General features: G+C 38.5%; 2 protein-coding genes across 4 annotated transcripts in view; one reads left to right on the top strand and one right to left on the bottom strand.

Moving 5' to 3' along the window:
- Positions 1-19,155, bottom strand: part of LOC148945850 (E3 ubiquitin-protein ligase NRDP1-like) — a 185,701-nt gene that overhangs the window by 33,598 nt on the left and 132,948 nt on the right. The window lies entirely within an intron of this gene.
- On the top strand, positions 7,605-8,711 carry LOC148945851 (mitochondrial carrier homolog 2-like). The gene has a single exon (XM_089098181.1). It carries the CDS (start codon positions 7,605-7,607, stop codon positions 8,709-8,711), a length of 1,107 nt encoding a protein of 368 aa, XP_088954307.1.

Below are 19,155 nucleotides of genomic sequence, written 5' to 3'. Positions count from 1 at the left end.
AGACCAATAAGCAGAAGAAGAAAAAGAAAAAGATTGTTAGATCAAAGCAGGATTTCTTCTCTTAAGATGACTTATCTCCCCCACAAGGAATCACATCCATCAATCAGTTCCTCATTGAATCTGTTCAATGCTGAAAACGTTAATGTCAGTGTTAAGTATGGCTACTATGAACAATTTCATCCCCAACAACCCCTCTCGGAAAATATACACTTTCAAATATTTTCCAATGAAGACTATTTCATTGATTTGTCATCAACATTTATTGATTTAAATGTTTCCAGTGAAAAAAAAGTCATATAATACAACTCCAACTGTTGCAGATGGTCTCTCATACAAAAACTGTATTCAACATAATCTGTTCAAGCAAATTAATGTATTTATTAATGGAACATTGGTGAGCACTAGCAATAACTTATCCAACTATGCAAGCTACATACAATTTATGATGATGACACCAAAGGCTTATAAGGAGTTGAGAGGACAATCATTGGGCTATGAATATCGACCAGGTGTTGATACTGACGGTGAGTTGACTACTGCAGTGACCCAGGAGTTTCATCTGGATGGAAAATTAAATCATGAGATATTCAATATATCCCAATGGTTACCCCCCAATATAAAGATTGACACAAAGTTGCAACTGGCCCCATCGAATTTCATTTTGAGAAAAACACTTCCTGCAGCACCCGATGCAAATGTCATTATCCCATCGGCAATTCTACACGTCCGAAAACAACAGGTTATGAGATCTGTTACATTGGCAGTAGAAAAGCTAAGAGCCAATGGCAGCAACATTAAACTTCTTGTCCTCCATACGATCACCAATCAACGTCACCTTGCCACCGACTCTCGTAGCTATAGCGATTCATCATTTATCAATGGAGAAATCCCATAAAAATTGGCGTTGGCCTTTGTGAAGAGTGGCAGTGCCGTTGGATCCTGGACTGAATCGCCCCATGATTTTAATTTTTTTGGTCTATCTAGCCTTGTGTGCAAAGTGAATGGTGTCCCACTGTACACTCTATCATTTGACAAAACATCCTATAGAACTCTGTCTGTGGGAGAGTGTCCTCTGTAGGAGGACACTTCCCCAGAGCCCCCAGGGAAACGGTTTTAAGATATACCCTGAGGGAATATAAGGTTTTTAAAGAAGGCCTTGTCATAAAAACTTCAAAAAAAGCTCATTCGAAAGGAAGTTCAAAGGGTTAGTGCCCTTTTTAATAGTCAGCAGTGATTTGAGGGCAGCTAGCCCCCCCCCCCCGCCTATCATTCCCCCAAACACATCCAGTAAAAATTTTTAGATAGCCATTTTGTTCAGCCTAGTTGATTTCCAGATCGAAAAAGTATTTTTGAGGAGGATACTCCCCCACGACCCTCAGGGCAAGGATTATAAATTATGCTCAGGGGGCATATAAGGTTTTTATTGAAATATTTGTCACATAAACTTGAAAAAGGGCTCAATCGATTTGAAATTCAGAGGGATAGTTCCCTTTATAACAGTCGAAAGTGATTTGAGGGCAACTACCCCCCCCCCCCCCTCACACCCATCTTTTCACCGAACCCATCCAATCAAAATTTTTAGATAACAATTTTATTCAACGTAGTTGAAAGTTTTGGAAATTAGTTCTTTAAGGATGACAACCCCTCCCCGCACTGCCCTCAAGGCAAGGGTTGTAAGTTATGCCTTGCGGCATATAAAGTTTTTATTCAATGTGTTGTCGTAGAAACTTCAAAAGGGCTCATTCAATTGGAGATTGAAAGAACTAGTGCCTTTTTTAATTGTTGAAAGCGATTGGATAGCAACTAACGCTCCTCTCACGCACACCATTTTCCAATAAACATCCAATCATAATTTTAGAACATCCATTTTGTTCAATGTAATTGAACGTTCTGGAAATTAGGTCTTTTAGAATGATAACCCCCTCAGAGCCCTCAGGGAGCACTCGAGAACGAGGCAAGGAACGGGGACGAAGTAAAGAGGAGGACACCCCCCGCACAACCCTCAGGGAAAGGGTTTTAAGTTAATTCCTAGATCATGACTCTCAACTATTTGAACATGGAATAACCAATTCAATGTTTTCAAAAAATTATGGCGTAATTGTTTTGGACTTGTCGGGGACTCAGGATATGAGCATAGTACGAACAGGGAATGTACGTTTAGAGTGTACATTTGCCGATGCTTTGACAGAAAGTATCACGCTAATATCATTGAGTCAATTTGAAACCTATTAGAAATCTTACCCGACGGCAGTTTTCTACTAGACCTAGCACCATGAACACAAACCAAATAATCAACGTATTTAGTATGGATCCATACATGTCCCAGCACAAGTCCTATGGCATACCATCAGACTTCATTGAAAAAATTTCAAATGTTAACAATACTCTAATCATTGTTAATAGCAGTCCATCGACTTTGAAGACAGGCCATTAGCTATGCATCTTTCAAACAGCAAAGAATATTGAATTTTTTTATCCTCTTGGTATATCGTATAAATTCTACACTTCATACATCAACAACTTGATTGAAAGCAGTAGGGAAGCCATTATTGAACATCAAAGAAAAGTACCAGATTTAATGACTAGGATACGTGGGTTTCATGCACTACTCTTTCATGTTCAGATATCTTGGCTACACTTACAAACAGCTTTTCAACATATACGCTGACTTGCCTCGATTGAACGACTTTCTAGTTGAAAATATACTTACAAGCTTGTTTAATATTGATTTTTGTGGCCTACGAATAAAATTTTCTAAAAATTTATGTTAAATTGTTAATTAATAAATGAAAAAATGTATATACATGATAAAAACGACTTTTCTACTCTTTAGATTTCATCTTCTCTTAGGTATAGGTATTAGTCAATAACAACTAATGCAGGTAGATTATGCGAATTCACAGTATACTGATCCTGATGTGCTGCAATGTCAGGCTCGCATTTTCTACAGTAGAGTGTAACTTCACTCTTGTCATATCTCTTTGTATAGTCAATGATACTATTCTCATTCATTCTATAGAATTCACATGTTTCAATTTGCTTATTTGAAGCAATGTTACAAACAGTGTCCTGAAGTGGCGAATCACATTCCGTCACAGCCAAATAAAAATCAGTGGGCTTATAATCATAACACCCATTGTCTTCACAATGATGCCGTAGAAACCAAATTCTTTTGTTGTTCCAACAGTTGAATCGCTGTCCCGGCTCCTTCTCCTAGAACAATATAAAACCCCGACGATACCAATCTCTTAGCAATAAACTAAAATCACGCTTAGGATTCTTTCCAGTCATACCGGAATATATATTCTCCCATTGATTACATTTATCGTAGTGGCAATTGGAGCATAGGTGTCCTCTAGGATGAGAGTCAAACACCTCTTCAAGACAGGAATTACAACCTTTAATTTGTACTGCATATCCTCTATGCAATTTACACGGGTTGCATGATCTACACTTTTCATCATACTCATTAATCATTGTGTAATTCTCATATGATGACCAGCTGCCCAGTGTGTACATACATTGTGGACATGTATGGAACAGAAACTGAGCTAGTAACAAGAACAAATTGACTGGGATAGAGGGAGAGAGGAGTAAATCACGGGGAGGAACATAAACCCTTAGAATAGCATAGGAAGGAACATAAGCTCCTGGAATAGCTTAGGAAGGAACAGAGTGTCCGCAAATAGCATTGAAAGGAACATAGTGTCCCCAAATAGCTTGTAGTTTCAAAACGTGTTTCATCACGTGTAGAGGTCCCATAGACTAGCATTGGAAGGGACATAAACCCTTAGAACAGTATAAGAAGGAACATAAGCTCCTAGAACAGCATTGGAAGGAACATAAACCCTTAGAATAGCATAGGAAGGAACATAAACCCTTAGAATAGTATAAGAAGGAGCATAAACCCTTAGAATAGCATAGGAAGGAACATAATGCCATAGAATCTATAAGGCCATGCTCTGGAAAGGTGCCAAGGAACATAATGCCATAGAATAGCATAGGAAGGAACATAAACCCTTAGAATAGCATAGGAAGGAATATAATGCCATAGAATTCAATCTTAGCATTCTACTGTTGTCGTAAAAACTTCGAAAAGCGCTCATTCAATTGGAAATTGGAGTGGCTTTTGCCCTTTTTAATAGTCAAAAGTGATTGGAAGGCGAATACCACCCCTCTTACACCCACCATTCCTCCAAACACATCCAATTAAAATTTTGAGATAGCAATTTTGTTTAACGCAGTTGAAAGTACTAGAAATTCGGTCTTAGAGGATGACAGCAACCCTAACAGACCTTAGGGTAAGGGTAGTAATTTATGCCCTGGTGGTATATACGGTGTTTATAGTAAGCGTTGTTGTTTCCAAAAGGACTTATTCGATTAGAAATCGAAAGGCCTAGTGGCCTTTTTAATAGTCGAAAGTGATTGGAAGGCTTGACATTTTCATAGTAAAGATCGAAGTGGGTATAATGTATTATTTTTTGTTGTTGTTGTTGTTTAGACTAGGGCACTTTGTATAGAAGGAGTTGTCGTGGGAACTTCGAAAAGGGCTCACTCGATTGAAAATAGAAAGGGCTGATGCACTTTTTAATAGTCCAAAGTGATTTGAGTACAACTAATTCCTCTTCCATTCCCACCTTCCTGATCCTACCCTCCCACGCCAACCCTCTCATTTCTGCTCTTAAAATTTAACAAATTAAAATAGCGTAAGTGTATCCAAGCTATCAAAGAAAGTAGGCTAAACAGATTTTTTTTGCCAATTTTATAAAGTTTTCAATTTCAGGTCAACTAGAGTATGTATGAAACTAAACTAAACAGTAATATTTGTGTTCAGATTTTTAAAAGAGCTTATATATAGATAATTTAGATAATTTCTAAATCAATTTTACAACTGATGACGGTCACTGTATATGTGACCGAAATATCTGGTAGTTTTTGTGAATTTCTATCACTGTTATCATCATCACTGTCTTTTAAAAGGATTTTATCCCTATTTGAACTTTTATTAATCGAAAAGAGCTTATGTTGTTAAAAATTGTTAAAAAAAATTTCTCCAGCATAAAAATAGCAGGCCAAACTATAAAGTCTTAAAAAACGAAAGATTTAAAGCATTATTTTCATTTTTCATGAAAAGACTGTCAATAAAAACGAAGAGAAATTAATTAAAAACGCTTTTGCTACAAAATGGGGTTTTCAAAGAAAAGTAATGACCTCCATTAAACAAAAATGAACAAAAATAAAACCAAATAATCTACCAAGCGTGAAACTACCACAAATCAGCATCGATAAATAAATGAAACCCGAAACGAACAGAACTTACAATAATTAACCGAGTCAAAACGAGCAAAAATTAACATAAGCTGGCGAAAAACCACTATGCCTTCCCAAGGCCAGAACCAAATTTCAACTTTACTAAAAAAATACAAATGAATGTGCGTTGTCAATTTAATATATATACACTGATATTTCGTAATCAAAATGTTGATATTATTTGATTCATTAAAGTTTTAAAAGTAAAACATTTATATTCTGTTCAGTAAAACTGTATTGAACTAATTCGGAATGCACTATGCCCATACAGGTTGTCAAGAGGACGCATCAGAAATGCTCCATGAACGACTGATGTTAATAGGTTGAGACTTTCAGCGTGTGCTTAAGGGAACGTTGAACAACCCAAAGGTGCATACTACCACTAATGCTTCTGCAGCTATTGCAATAGCACCAGCTGTTTCTTAAGCCGAAGCTTTTAAGTAATATTTTGGCAGATATTGAACCAAATCAAGACAAAATATGACCTTTTGGACTTTCAAAAAGGTGACAAAGCCATTTATGAAGAACAACTTTTATTATTAAGTTAGACCTTTAATGGTAATTTGTACGAGATTTTGAACTAGCCAGAAGGCACTATGCATGTCCTTTTAATACTACCACTACAGTTACTGTAACCAGAGACGTCCCGAAGGGGGGCGGGCTACACCCTAAAAAATGTTGCAAAATCGGTAAAAATTTTGGAAAATTCTAGATTTCTGTAGAAAATTCGGCAATAAATCAGGTAGCGATTCGGAAAACTTTACGATGATTGCACCCCCCCCCCCCCCATTAAGGTAAAACTTTTAGGGAATGTTTAGGAGGACTCTCAATTAAACAAAACAAAAACTGTATGTGTACAGGTTTTCAAAAGGGCATATAAGCAATATCATAGGCAGTACCACTGTTTAATAGCTAGAAAGGTCATTGAAACTTTTAATGGAGCTAATACAATTCAAAATTAAAAGTTTGGTGTATTTTTTAAGAAAAAAAGAGACTGAAGGACAAGCAGCTCTTTTCTCAAGCCTGTTCAATTTTCATACGCATCCAGTCAAAATTTTGAGACAGTCAATTTGTTCAGCATTGTAGAACGGCCCATCAATTATGTCTTTAAGGATATTGAGCATCTCAACCCCCGACAATCCCCCGAAATGACTGAAATTTTTGGGGGTTGGCATGGTGCTTATGGTTGCCAATAAGACGCCTAAGGAATATATCGAGAACGACTGAGGGTATTAAGTTGAAGCTTTGGCGGCTACTACTATTGCTACTTCTGCTCTTACAATTTAAATCAATACAAAGAGTGTAAGTTTATTTAGGTTGTCAAAGAGAATATATAGAATCTTTTGGGAATGGTATAAAGTTTTATTTTTCAAATAAACTTCAGGAGCCATAAAATAAAACAAAAAAAAACTGAAAAGATATAAAATATTAATTTTTTCCATGAAAAGACCATGTTAATAAAAAACTAACAAAAATTAATTTGAAAATATTTTTCCACAAAACAAGTTTCTCAAAGAAAAGTAAAGAGCTACATGAAGCCTAAAATGAGCAGGAATAAAGTCAATAATCTTCCAAGCGTAAAACTACCACAAATCACAATCAATAAACAAATGAAACTCAAAACGAATAGACATTACAATAAATAGCCGGGTCAAACTCAAAACCAGCAAAATTAACAGAAGTAGCCTCTGAGAACTCCAGTTTCTTCTCAAGACAAGAAAATAATTTGCGCTTTACTGAAAACAAACACGTTTTGAATGTTTTCATTTTTTATTTTTATAAATAAAAAATGACCAAAACTTCAAGGAATAATATCCGTATACGTTAATTAAACTGACCATCCAAGGTCCTTTTTTTTCTTTTTCAATAAAGCGCAAATTAAGTTCTGGTCTTAAGAAGACACTGGGGTTACCTGTCTTAATCATGTTAATTGTTGCTCGTTTTGAGTTTGACTCAGCAATTTATTGTAGTTTCTGTTTGTTTGGAGTTCTGTATTTTCTTTGAAAAACTTGTTTTGTGGAAAACGTTTTTGAACTAATCCTTAAAAAAGACCTGTTCGAGAACTGATGAAAAATTTTTCATGTTTATTTTGGTATCATCAGTCTGATTTATCCTTTTGCATTCGAGAGTTAGCATGACGTCATTTTTTTGTATGAAGCCATTTCAGTTTGTATAAACAACTTATCACTAGTTAATGTGACGTCAGATAAATGTGATGTCCCTCTGACGTCATTTGCACAATATATTTGATGATTTGAATGCTTCTTCATTAGTTATTAAGATATAGTTTAAAGATGAGCATTATCAAATCTGTTGTCTTTGGTATTCCTGTCGCTGGATTAACAATCACCTGGGCTATTAAAATGTACAGAGAATCCAAAATGGATGAAAGTTCGAAGAATAGTAAACCCAGATCGGTCAATGAAGTTCAGGATGTTGATGATACAGTCTTAAAGGAACATGTTCAAATTAAAAAAGAAATTGCACCTGCAGTAGAAGAAACTGTTGAGGTCGGAGACTGTGGGGACACAAGACCGTCCACTTTCGAAACTATCTGGTACAGAGTATTATTCACTGCAGCTACACATCCTTTTGAATATGCTAAAATTTTGATTCAGATTGGATATAAGCCTTTGGAGCCAGTGTCTGGAAGATTACTTTTTGGACGTGTAACACTTTTATATCCCAACATATTAAAATATATATCATATATTGCCCAGCGCGATGGCTACCTTGGCCTGTATAGAGGCTTTACTCCTCGGCTGATGGGGCTTGCTGTTAGTGGAGTTGTTTATCAGAAGGTTACAAAGTCTATACGCTTTGAGGGTGAAACTCCTGAAAGTGCAGAATTACCTCCCCCAGTCCCTATTGGTAACGGTCAAGAAGTTCAAGTTGTGTTAGGTGATGTTCCTGGTAACAGCTTGAAGAATTTCTTGCGACAACTAGCCAGAGATCTTGCTGGAAGAATCGCTTCAGTTATAGTTAGTCAACCATTCATGGTAGTGGCTGCAAGAACGTGTGCACAGTTTGTGGGCAGGGAGTCACTTTATAAAGGAATTCTACCATCATTCCGAGAAATTTTCTCGAGAGAAGGGATCCAGGGTTTGTTTGCTGGGATCACTCCTCGTTTGATCGGGGAAGTTCTTGCTCTAGTCATTAGTGGTTCTGTCGCGTTGGCTGCCAATCAGTTTGTCAAGACAAGAGAGCTTAGAAGATATGTGTCTCTTAGTGTTTCGGTTCTAGTTACGTCATTCACATATCCTTTCCATGTTGTGTCAACAACGATGGCTGTTAACAACTCAAGGATTGTGGCTGGTTTGCCTCCTTTTGCTCCTTTGTACGGAAACTGGCATGAGTGCTGGCGCGATCTCAGGCAAAAAAATCAGTTGAAGCTCCACTAAGTCAATCAGGACTCTTAATAACTATTAAATTGTTTTTTAGTAATGCAGAGGATATACAACAGGATTAATTATATATGTAGGTATATGTATGTATATGTATGAATGATATATGAATATAGCAAAAAACAAATCTATAAGAAACATGCCTAAGTTAATATAAGTTAATTGGCACTTAATCAAAATCAATTTTTGCAAAGGGGTCGCAAATATAACTAAAGTATGTGGATTAGAGATAAAGTCCTCCTTGTTAATTATACCTCCTTGTTAATTACCTCCTTGTTAAAATACCTTCTTGTTAATTCTTATTTAATCAGAGGATAAAAGGATTAAGAGTTAGTTATTGAACTGCTTTTTTTTATTTTTGTCTATTGAATATATCAATTTTAATAATTTTTTTATATTGTTTCTTTTGGCAGATGCTGCTTGTTCCGTCTTTTCACAAAAATATGAGACAGGGGGGGGGTGGTTGTGTGTGCACAATTCAAAATTTAAAGGGTGATGATTTTGTTTCTTTTTTTTTTTTTTCCAACAAAAATACCAAAAATGTATTAAAATCTAGGGAGTAAATGCTGTCTCCGTCCCCAAGTTTGTGCTGCTAATCTGTTTACATCTAATGAGGTCTTAATGTAAAAATGATACTAAAATATGAGGTTCTACCCACATCATAGCCTTAGCAAAGAATCTATTGGTTTCATTGTTGTGTAAACTAATCACCAAAAAGCCACTAGTCATTTCTAATTGTAATTTTTTTTTATTATAATTAATACAAACATATTCATTTTCAAGGTTTCAAAATTTCAGGGTGAAGCAATAGGTTTGAAATTTAACGGTAACGAGACTAAGTCGCCAAGAATGGCAATAAGTGAAGATGAAGAGGATATGCTGGGTATCAAGAAGAGCTGATTCTCGTTACACCGTAACGAGAAGAGTTTCCTACGTAGTAATCATTTGCTTAGATGGAATTATTAGCACTGGCTCTGGGTGGAGCTATGATGTTAAAAGTAGATAGCCTAGGTCTAGGGTTTTTTTTTCTCGTTACCCAGTAACGAAGAGAGTTGCATAGTAATCATTTGTAATCAGTAGTAATCATTTGCCTAGGTAGTGTTATTAGTAGTTGCTCTGGGTGGAGTTATGATGTTAAAAGTAGATAGCCTAGGTCTAGGGTTTTTTTTCTCGTTACCCAGTAACGAAGAGAGTCGCATAGGTAGTAATCATTTGCCTAGGTAGTGTTATTAGTAGTTGCTCTGGGTGGAGTTATGATGTTAAAAGTATATAGCTTAGGCCTAGGGTGTTTTTTTTTCTCGTTGCCCAGTATCGAGAAGAGTTGCCTAGGTAGTAATCATTTGCTTAGATGGAATTATTAGTAATGACTCTGGGTGGAGTTAAGATGTTAAAAGTAGATAGCCTAGGTCTAGGGTTTTTTTTTCTCGTTACCCAGTAACGAAGAGAGTCGCATAGGTAGTCATCATTTGCCTAGGTAGTATTATTAGTAGTTGCTCTGGGTGGAGTTATGATGTTAAAAGTATATAGCTTAGGCCTAGGGTGTTTTTTTTTCTCGTTGCCCAGTATCGAGAAGAGTTGCCTAGGTAGTAATCATTTGCTTAGATGGAATTATTAGTAATGACTCTGGGTGGAGTTATGATGTTAAAAGTAGATAGCCTAGGTCTAGGGTTTTTTTCTCGTTACCCAGTAACGAAGAGAGTCGCATAGGTAGTAATCATTTGCTTAGGTAGTGTTATTAGTAGTTGCTCTGGGTGGAGTTATGATGTTAAAAGTATATAGCTTAGGCCTAGGGTGTTTTTTTTTTCTCGTTGCCCAGTATCAAGAAGAGTTGCCTAGGTAGTAATCATTTGCTTAGATGGAATTATTAGTAATGACTCTGGGTGGAGTTATGATGTTAAAAGTAGATAGCCTAGGTCTAGGGTTTTTTTTCTCGTTACCCAGTAACGAAGAGAGTCGCATAGGTAGTAATCATTTGCTTAGGTAGTTTTATTAGTAGTTGCTCTGGGTGGAGTTATGATGTTAAAAGTATATAGCTTAGGCCTAGGGTGTTTTTTTTTCTCGTTGCCCAGTATCGAGAAGAGTTGCCTAGGTAGTAATCATTTGCCAAGGTGGAATTATTAGTAATTGCTCTGGGTCGGGTTATAATGTTAAAAGTAGAGAGCCTAGGCCTAGGGTGTTTTTATTTCTCGTTGCCCAGTATCGAGAAGAGTTGCCTAGGTAGTAATCATTTGCCTAGGTAGTGTTATTAGTATTTGCTCTGGGTGGTGTTATTATGTTAAAAGTAGATAGCCTAGGCCTAGGGTGTTTTTATTTCTCGTTGCCCAGTATCGAGAAGAGTTGCCTAGGTAGTAATCATTTGCCTAGGTAGTGTTATTAGTAGTTGCTCTGGGTGGAGTTATGATGTTAAAAGTAGATAGCCTAGGTCTAGGGTTTTTTTTTTCTCGTTACCAAGTAACGAAGATAGTCGCATAGGTAGTAATCATTTGCCTAGGTGGAATTATTAGTAATTGCTCTGGGTCGGGTTATAATGTTAAAAGTAGAGAGCCTAGGCCTAGGGTGTTTTTATTTCTCGTTGCCCATTATCGAGAAGAGTTGCCTAGGTAGTAATCATTTGCCTAGATAGTGTTATTAGTAGTTGCTCTGGGTGGAGTTATGATGTTAATAGTAGATAGCCTAGGTCTAGGGTGTTTTTCTCGTTACCCAGTAACGAAGAGAGTCGCATAGGTAGTAATCATTTGCCTAGGTGGAATTATTAGTAATTGCTCTGGGTCGGGTTATCATGTTAAAAGTAGAGAGCCTAGGCCTAGGGTGTTTTTATTTCTCGTTGCCCAGTATCGAGAAGAGTTGCCTAGGTAGTAATCATTTGCCTAGGTAGTGTTATTAGTAGTTGCTCTGGGTGGAGTTATGATGTTAAAAGTAGATAGCCTAGGTCTAGGGTTTTTTTTCTCGTTACCCAGTAACGAAGAGAGTCGCATAGGTAGTAATCATTTGCCAAGGTGGAATTATTAGTAATTGCTCTGGGTCGGGTTATAATGATAAAAGTAGAGAGCCTAGGCCTAGGGTGTTTTTATTTCTCGTTGCCCAGTATCGAGAAGAGTTGCCTAGGTAGTAATCATTTGCCTAGGTAGTGTTATTAGTAGTTGCTCTGGGTGGAGTTATGATGTTAAAAGTAGATAGCCTAGGTCTAGGGTGTTTTTATTTCTCGTTGCCCAGTATCGAGAAGAGTTGCCTAGGTAGTAATCATTTGCCTAGGTAGTGTTATTAGTAGTTGCTCTGGGTGGAGTTATGATGTTAAAAGTAGATAGCCTAGGTCTAGGGTTTTTTTTTTCTCGTTACCCAGTAACGAAGAGAGTCGCATAGGTAGTAATCATTTGCCTAGGTGGAATTATTAGTAATGGCTCTGGGTCGGGTTATAATGTTAAAAGTAGAGAGCCTAGGCCTAGGGTGTTTTTATTTCTCGTTGCCCAGTATCGAGAAGAGTTGCCTAGGTAGTAATCATTTGCCTAGGTAGTGTTATTAGTAGTTGCTCTGGGTGGAGTTATGATGTTAAAAGTTGATAGCCTAGGTCTTGGTTTTTTTTTCTAGTTACCCAGTAACGAAGAGAGTCGCATAGGTAGTAATCATTTGCCTAGGTGGAATTATTAGTAATTGCTCTGGGTCGGGTTATAATGTTAAAAGTAGAGAGCCTAGGCCTAGGGTGTTTTTATTTCTCGTTGCCCAGTATCGAGAAGAGTTGCCCAGGTAGTAATCATTTGCCTAGGTAGTGTTATTAGTAGTTGCTCTGGGTGGAGTTATGATGTTAAAAGTAGATAGCCTAGGTCTAGGGTTTTTTTCTCGTTACCCAGTAACGAAGAGAGTCGCATAGGTAGTAATCATTTGCCAAGGTGGAATTATTAGTAATTGCTCTGGGTCGGGTTATAATGTTAAAAGTAGAGAGCCTAGGCCTAGGGTGTTTTTATTTCTCGTTGCCCAGTATCGAGAAGAGTTGCCTAGGTAGTAATCATTTGCCTAGATAGTGTTATTAGTAGTTGCTCTGGGTGGAGTTATGATGTTAAAAGTAGATAGCCTAGGTCTAGGGTTTTTTTTCTCGTTACCCAGTAACGAAGAGAGTCGCATAGGTAGTAATCATTTGCCAAGGTGGAATTATTAGTAATTGCTCTGGGTCGGGTTATAATGTTAAAAGTAGAGAGCCTAGGCCTAGGGTGTTTTTATTTCTCGTTGCCCAGTATCGAGAAGAGTTGCCTAGGTAGTAATCATTTGCCTAGGTAGTGTTATTAGTAGTTGCTCTGGGTGGAGTTATGATGTTAAAAGTATATAGCTTAGGCCTAGGGTGTTTTTTTTTTCTCGTTGCCCAGTATCGAGAAGAGTTGCCTAGGTAGTAATCATTTGCCAAGGTGGAATTATTAGTAATTGCTCTGGGTCGGGTTATAATGTTAAAAGTAGAGAGCCTAGGCCTAGGGTGTTTTTATTTCTCGTTGCCCAGTATCGAGAAGAGTTGCCGAGGGAGTAATCATTTGCCTAGGTAGTGTTATTAGTAGTTGCTCTGGGTGGAGTTATGATGTTAAAAGTAGATAGCCTAGGTCTAGGGTTTTTTTTCTCGTTACCCAGTAACGAATAGAGTCGCATAGGTAGTAATAATTTGCCAAGGTGGACTTTTTAGTAATTGCTCTTGGTCGTGTTATAATGTTAAAAGTAGAGAGCCTAGGCCTAGGGTGTTTTTTTTTCTCGTTGCCCAGTATCGAGAAGAGTTGCCTAGGTAGTAATCATTTGCCTAGGTAGTGTTATTAGTAGTTGCTCTGGGTGGAGTTATGATGTTAAAAGTAGATAGCCTAGGTCTAGGGTTTTTTTCTCGTTACCCAGTAACGAAGAGAGTCGCATAGGTAGTAATCATTTGCCAAGGTGGAATTATTAGTAATTGCTCTGGGTCGGGTTATAATGTTAAAAGTAGAGAGCCTAGGCCTAGGGTGTTTTTATTTCTCGTTGCCCAGTATCGAGAAGAGTTGCCTAGGTAGTAATCATTTGCCTAGGTAGTGTTATTAGTAGTGGCTCTGGGTGGAGTTATGATGTTAAAAGTAGATAGCCTAGGTCTAGGGTTTTTTTTCTCGTTACCCAGTAACGAAGAGAGTCGCATAGGTAGTAATCATTTGCCTAGGTGGAATTATTAGTAATTGCTCTGGGTCGGGTTATAATGTTAAAAGTAGAGAGCCTAGGCCTAGGGTGTTTTTATTTCTCGTTGCCCAGTATCGAGAAGAGTGGCCTAGGTAGTAATCATTTGCCTAGGTAGTGTTATTAGTAGTTGCTCTGGGTGGAGTTATGATGTTAAAAGTAGATAGCCTAGGTCTAGGGTTTTTTTTCTCGTTACCCAGTAACGAAGAGAGTCGCATAGGTAGTAATCATTTGCCTAGGTGGAATTATTAGTAATTGCTCTGGGTCGGGTTATAATGTTAAAAGTAGAGAGCCTAGGCCTAGGGTGTTTTTATTTCTCGTTGCCCAGTATCGAGAAGAGTTGCCTAGGTAGTAATCATTTGCCTAGGTAGTGTTATTAGTAGTTGCTCTGGGTGGAGTTATGATGTTAAAAGTATATAGCTTAGGCCTAGGGTGTTTTTTTTTCTCGTTGCCCAGTATCGAGAAGAGTTGCCTAGGTAGTAATCATTTGCCAAGGTGGAATTATTAGTAATGACTCTGGGTGGAGTTATGATGTTAAAAGTAGATAGCCTAGGTCTAGGGTTTTTTTTTCTCGTTACCCAGTAACGAAGAGAGTCGCATAGGTAGTAATCATTTGCCTAGGTGGAATTATTAGTAATTGCTCTGGGTCGGGTTATAATGTTAAAAGTAGAGAGCCTAGGCCTAGGGTGTTTTTATTTCTCGTTGCCCATTATCGAGAAGAGTTGCCTAGGTAGTAATCATTTGCCTAGGTTGTGTTATTAGTAGTTGCTCTGGGTGGAGTTATGATGTTAAAAGTATATAGCTTAGGCCTAGGGTGTTTTTTTTTCTCGTTGCCCAGTATCGAGAAGAGTTGCCTAGGTAGTAATCATTTGCCAAGGTGGAATTATTAGTAATGACTCTGGGTGGAGTTATGATGTTAAAAGTAGATAGCCTAGGTCTAGGGTTTTTTTTTCTCGTTACCCAGTAACGAAGAGAGTCGCATAGGTAGTAATCATTTGCCTAGGTGGAATTATTAGTAATTGCTCTGGGTCGGGTTATAATGTTAAAAGTAGAGAGCCTAGGCCTAGGGTGTTTTTATTTCTCGTTGCCCATTATCGAGAAGAGTTGCCTAGGTAGTAATCATTTGCCTAGGTAGTGTTATTAGTAGTTGCTCTGGGTGGAGTTATGATGTTAAAAGTAGATAGCCTAGGTCAGTAGAGATGCCATAATATCTCCCAGGACTCACCCCTGCTGCCACCTACAACTTTTTTACATAGTTTAATGAGGACAGGGTCAATGACCTCTTTCTCCATGACCTCTTTCTCCAGGTGTGTTTTTGGCACGCTCTCAGCGAATGTTATGCCGTCCCGGAATTTGGAACACCTGTGCTGACAGTCATTAATCAAATTGTTTCCAGGGAATGTCCGACAGATGACGTCAAGTTAATTAATGTCTTTGATACATTTCCAAAGAGAATTGTCTCCGAGACAAAGTTTAAAGTCTGACAGATGACGTCATGATTGATTTATTGACACGAAAGTGGAATTAATTTATTGTTCTAAAGAGACTTGATTCACGAAAGGGAACTTAATTTGTTGTTTCTAACAAGAGAATCGTTTCCGAGCAGACGTATTGATCTTAGCGCGCGAAAAGGTTTCCAAATAATTTGAAATGCATTGGCGCAGAGATGCCAAACAAAAGGAACATGGCGAAATTCCGTTTAGGGTTAATTTTGGCGAAATAGTTTTAGCTATTTTATGGAACTATTTCGGCGAAACAGCTAGAGACATTTTAAAAGGTGATTTTTGAAGAGATTTTGAGGGAGAAACTCTGTGGTCCTTAAAATACACAAGTTCCATTTGAACAGTGTTGTGATGTCCTCTACCACAACCCCAAAGGCTTCCAATCCCCCTACCCAACCCCAAAGGCTTCCAATCCCCCTACCCAACCCCAAGGGTTCCGATCCCCCTACCCAACCCCGAAGGGTTCCGATCCCCATACCCAACCCCGAAGGGTTTCGATCCCCCTCCCCCAACCCCAACGGCTTCCAATCCCCCGACCCAACCCCAAGGGTTCCGATCCCCCAACCCAACCCCGAAGGGTTCCGATCCCCATACCCCACCCCCAAGGGTTCCGCTCCCCCGACCCCAACCCCAAAGGAGTCCCGTCCCCCTACCTCAACCCCCAAGAAAGCCCACCGTCCTCAAAGGTTCACTGGGCTTCCAAAGGACCCCCGGACCCCTAAAGGCCCGCATCCTGTCCCCCACTGCCCCTCCGGCTCCTCAAAGGCCCCCCCGCCCCCCCAGGGCCCTCACCCGGTCCCCCAGAGCCCCCCCGCCCCCAAAGGGCCCCCCACCCTCAACAGGCCATACCCGAGCCCCCCAAAGGCCCACCCCAGTCCCCACCGGCCCACCCGCCCCCTCAACCCCCTCCCCTGGTCCCCCACGGCTCTCCCCGGGCTCCCAGGGCTCCCAACGGACCCCCATCGCTCTACCACAACCCCGCCGGACGCCACCGGTCCGCAAAGGACCCCCAGGCTCCCAAAGGACCCACTGGACCCCCGCAGGTCCGCACCTGGTCCCCAAAGGTCCGCCGGGCTCCCAAAGGGACCACCGGGCTCCCAACGGGTCCCCCGGACCCCAAAGGTCCTCCCCAGGTCCTCACGGGTCGCCCAGACCCCCCCCGGACCCCCCGGTCCCCAACGGTCCCACACTGTGCACAAGGTCTCCCCGGCCCCCCCCAGGCCATCCCCTGGGCCTCAAAGGTTCACCGGGCTCCCAAAGGACCAGTCGGTCCTCAAGGACCCTCTCAGACGTGCAAAGACCCTCCCCAGACCCCCAAAGGCGCATCCCGGTCCCCAAAGGCCCCCCAGGCTCCCAAAGGGCCCCCGAACCCCCAAAGGCCCTCCCCCCGGCCCCCAAGGTCCACCCGGCGCCCCAAGACGCCCTGGGCCCGCAAAGGCCCTCCCAGCCCCCACAGCCCCCCCCCTGGCCCCCCAAGGCCCGCACCCAGGCCCCCAAGGCCCCACGGGGTCACCAAGGACACCCCGGTCCTCAAGGGCCTCCTGGATTCCCCACACGCCCTCCCCGGGCCCCTCCAAAGAGCCCCCTCTCCATTTTTAACACTTTTTATGGCTTTATTATATCTTTTCAGAGCAAGTTCCTTTCTTAATGTCCCTCCTAAACCTATTCTCCGACTTGAAATACTTATCTTTTTCACCCACGTTCTCACTTAAAAAGAAATTAGATTTTAATCAATTCTAATTTTCCAAATAATATAAAAATTTTCCTCTTTAGGTCAGATCTGTCTCGAAGAGATGAAAAATTTAAAATAAAGCTCCAAATTTTTCGCAGAAGATAAAAAAAGTTCAAGTTTTCTTCTGAATTTTACCAAAGAACGTGCTTCAATTCTAATTTCTCCAGAGAAAACAAAATCGTACTATTGAGTTATATATGTCACAAATACATTAGGATATTCTAATTAAATGTCTAAATTTATATGATAAATATATAAAAAGCACGACAATACTAATGTTTAAATCCCTGGAAGATAAAAAGTTATCTTTAATTTTGAAGATTCAACACCGAATACACGGTCAGTTAACGTTATATTATTACTTATAATAAAGAACACAATTAAATTCTAATTTAAACAGAGAAAACAAAAATCTTACACTTCAGTTCTCTATTTCACAAAGACATACAGAAATTCAAAGTTCAATTCTAATTTTTCGAAGGAAGATAGAAAAAGCAATACCATACTTGTGAATATTTTCACGGAAGATAAAAAGGTCTAGGTCAAGTTACACTATACTCAATGAAGTCAATTAAATTTCAAGTTCTCTTCTGAATTTTACAAAAGAACAATCTTCATGTCTAATTTTGTCAGAGACAATAAAAATATTCCACTTCAGTTCTTTATTTCACAAAGAAATAAAGAAATTTAAAGTTCAATTCTAAATTTTTCGGAGGAAGATAGGAAAAGTAATAACATACCTGTGAATAGTTTCCCTGAAGATAAAAAGTTCTAGTTCAATTTAAAATTTCCTCAATGAAGTGAAGTAAAATTCAAGTTCTCTTCTGAATTCTACCACAGAACATGCTTCAATTCTAATTTTTTCAGAGAAAACAAAAATCTTCCACTTAAGTTCCTTATTTCACAATGACATAAAGAAATTTAAAGTTCATTTCTAATTTTACGGTGGAAGATAGAAAAAGTAATACCGTACTTGTGAATATTTTCATGAAAAATAAAAAGTTCTTGTTCAATTCTAAATTTTCACAAAGAATTGAAGAAAAGTTAAAGTTCTCTTCTTAACTGTACCAAAGAACACAAGACAATTCTAATGTCTTCAGAGAAAACAAAAATCTTCTACTTAAGTTCTTTATTTCACAATGACATAAAGAAATTTAAAGTTCAATTCTAATTTTCCGGTGGAAGATAGAAAAAGCAATACCATACTTGTGAATATTTTCCCGGAAGATAAAAAGTTCTAGTTCAATTTACAATTTTCTCAATGAAGTGAAGAAAAGTTTATGATCTCTTCTAAATTTTACCAAAGAACACGCTCCAATTCTAATTTCTCCAGAGAAAACAAAATCTTCCACTTCAGTTCTTTATGTCACAAAGACATAAAGAAATTTAAAGTACAATTCTAATTTTTCGGTGGAAGATAGAAAAAGTAACACCATACTTGTGAATATTTTCACGAAAAATGAAAAGTTCTTGTTCAATTTTAAATTTTCCCAACGAAGTGAAGAAAAGTTCAAGTTCTCTTCTGAACTTTACCAAAGAACACACTTCAATGCTAATTTCTTCAGAGAAAACAAAAATCTTCCACTTAAGTTCTTTATTTCACAAAGACATAAAGAAATTTAAAGTTCAATTCTAATTTTTCCGGTGGAAGATAAGAAAAAGTAAGACCATTCTTGTGAATATTTTAATGGAAGATGAAAAGTTTCTGTTCAATTTTAAATTTTCTTAACGAAGTGAAGAATAATTCAATCTACCTTGTGAATTTTACAAAATAACACAATAAATTTATAATTTTTCCAGAGGAAATAAAAATCTTTCACTTAATCTACTTATTTCACATTGACATAAAGAAATCTAAAGTTCAAGTCAAATTTGGAGGAGGACGATAGAAAAAGTAATACTATACTTGTTAATATTTTCCCGGTAAGTAAAAAGTTCTAGTTCAATTTACAATTTCCTCAACGAAGTGAAGAAAAGTTCAAGTTCTCTTCTGAATTTTAGTAAAGAACACAATTCAATTCTAATTTCGCCAGAGAAAATA

The sequence above is a fragment of the Artemia sp. Qi Xiang Cuo genome, chromosome 12 (assembly GCF_049724085.1).
Source record: "Artemia sp. Qi Xiang Cuo chromosome 12, ASM4972408v1, whole genome shotgun sequence".
Lineage (NCBI taxonomy): Eukaryota > Metazoa > Arthropoda > Branchiopoda > Anostraca > Artemiidae > Artemia > Artemia sp. Qi Xiang Cuo.
This window is presented reverse-complemented; position numbering and strand designations above follow the sequence as displayed.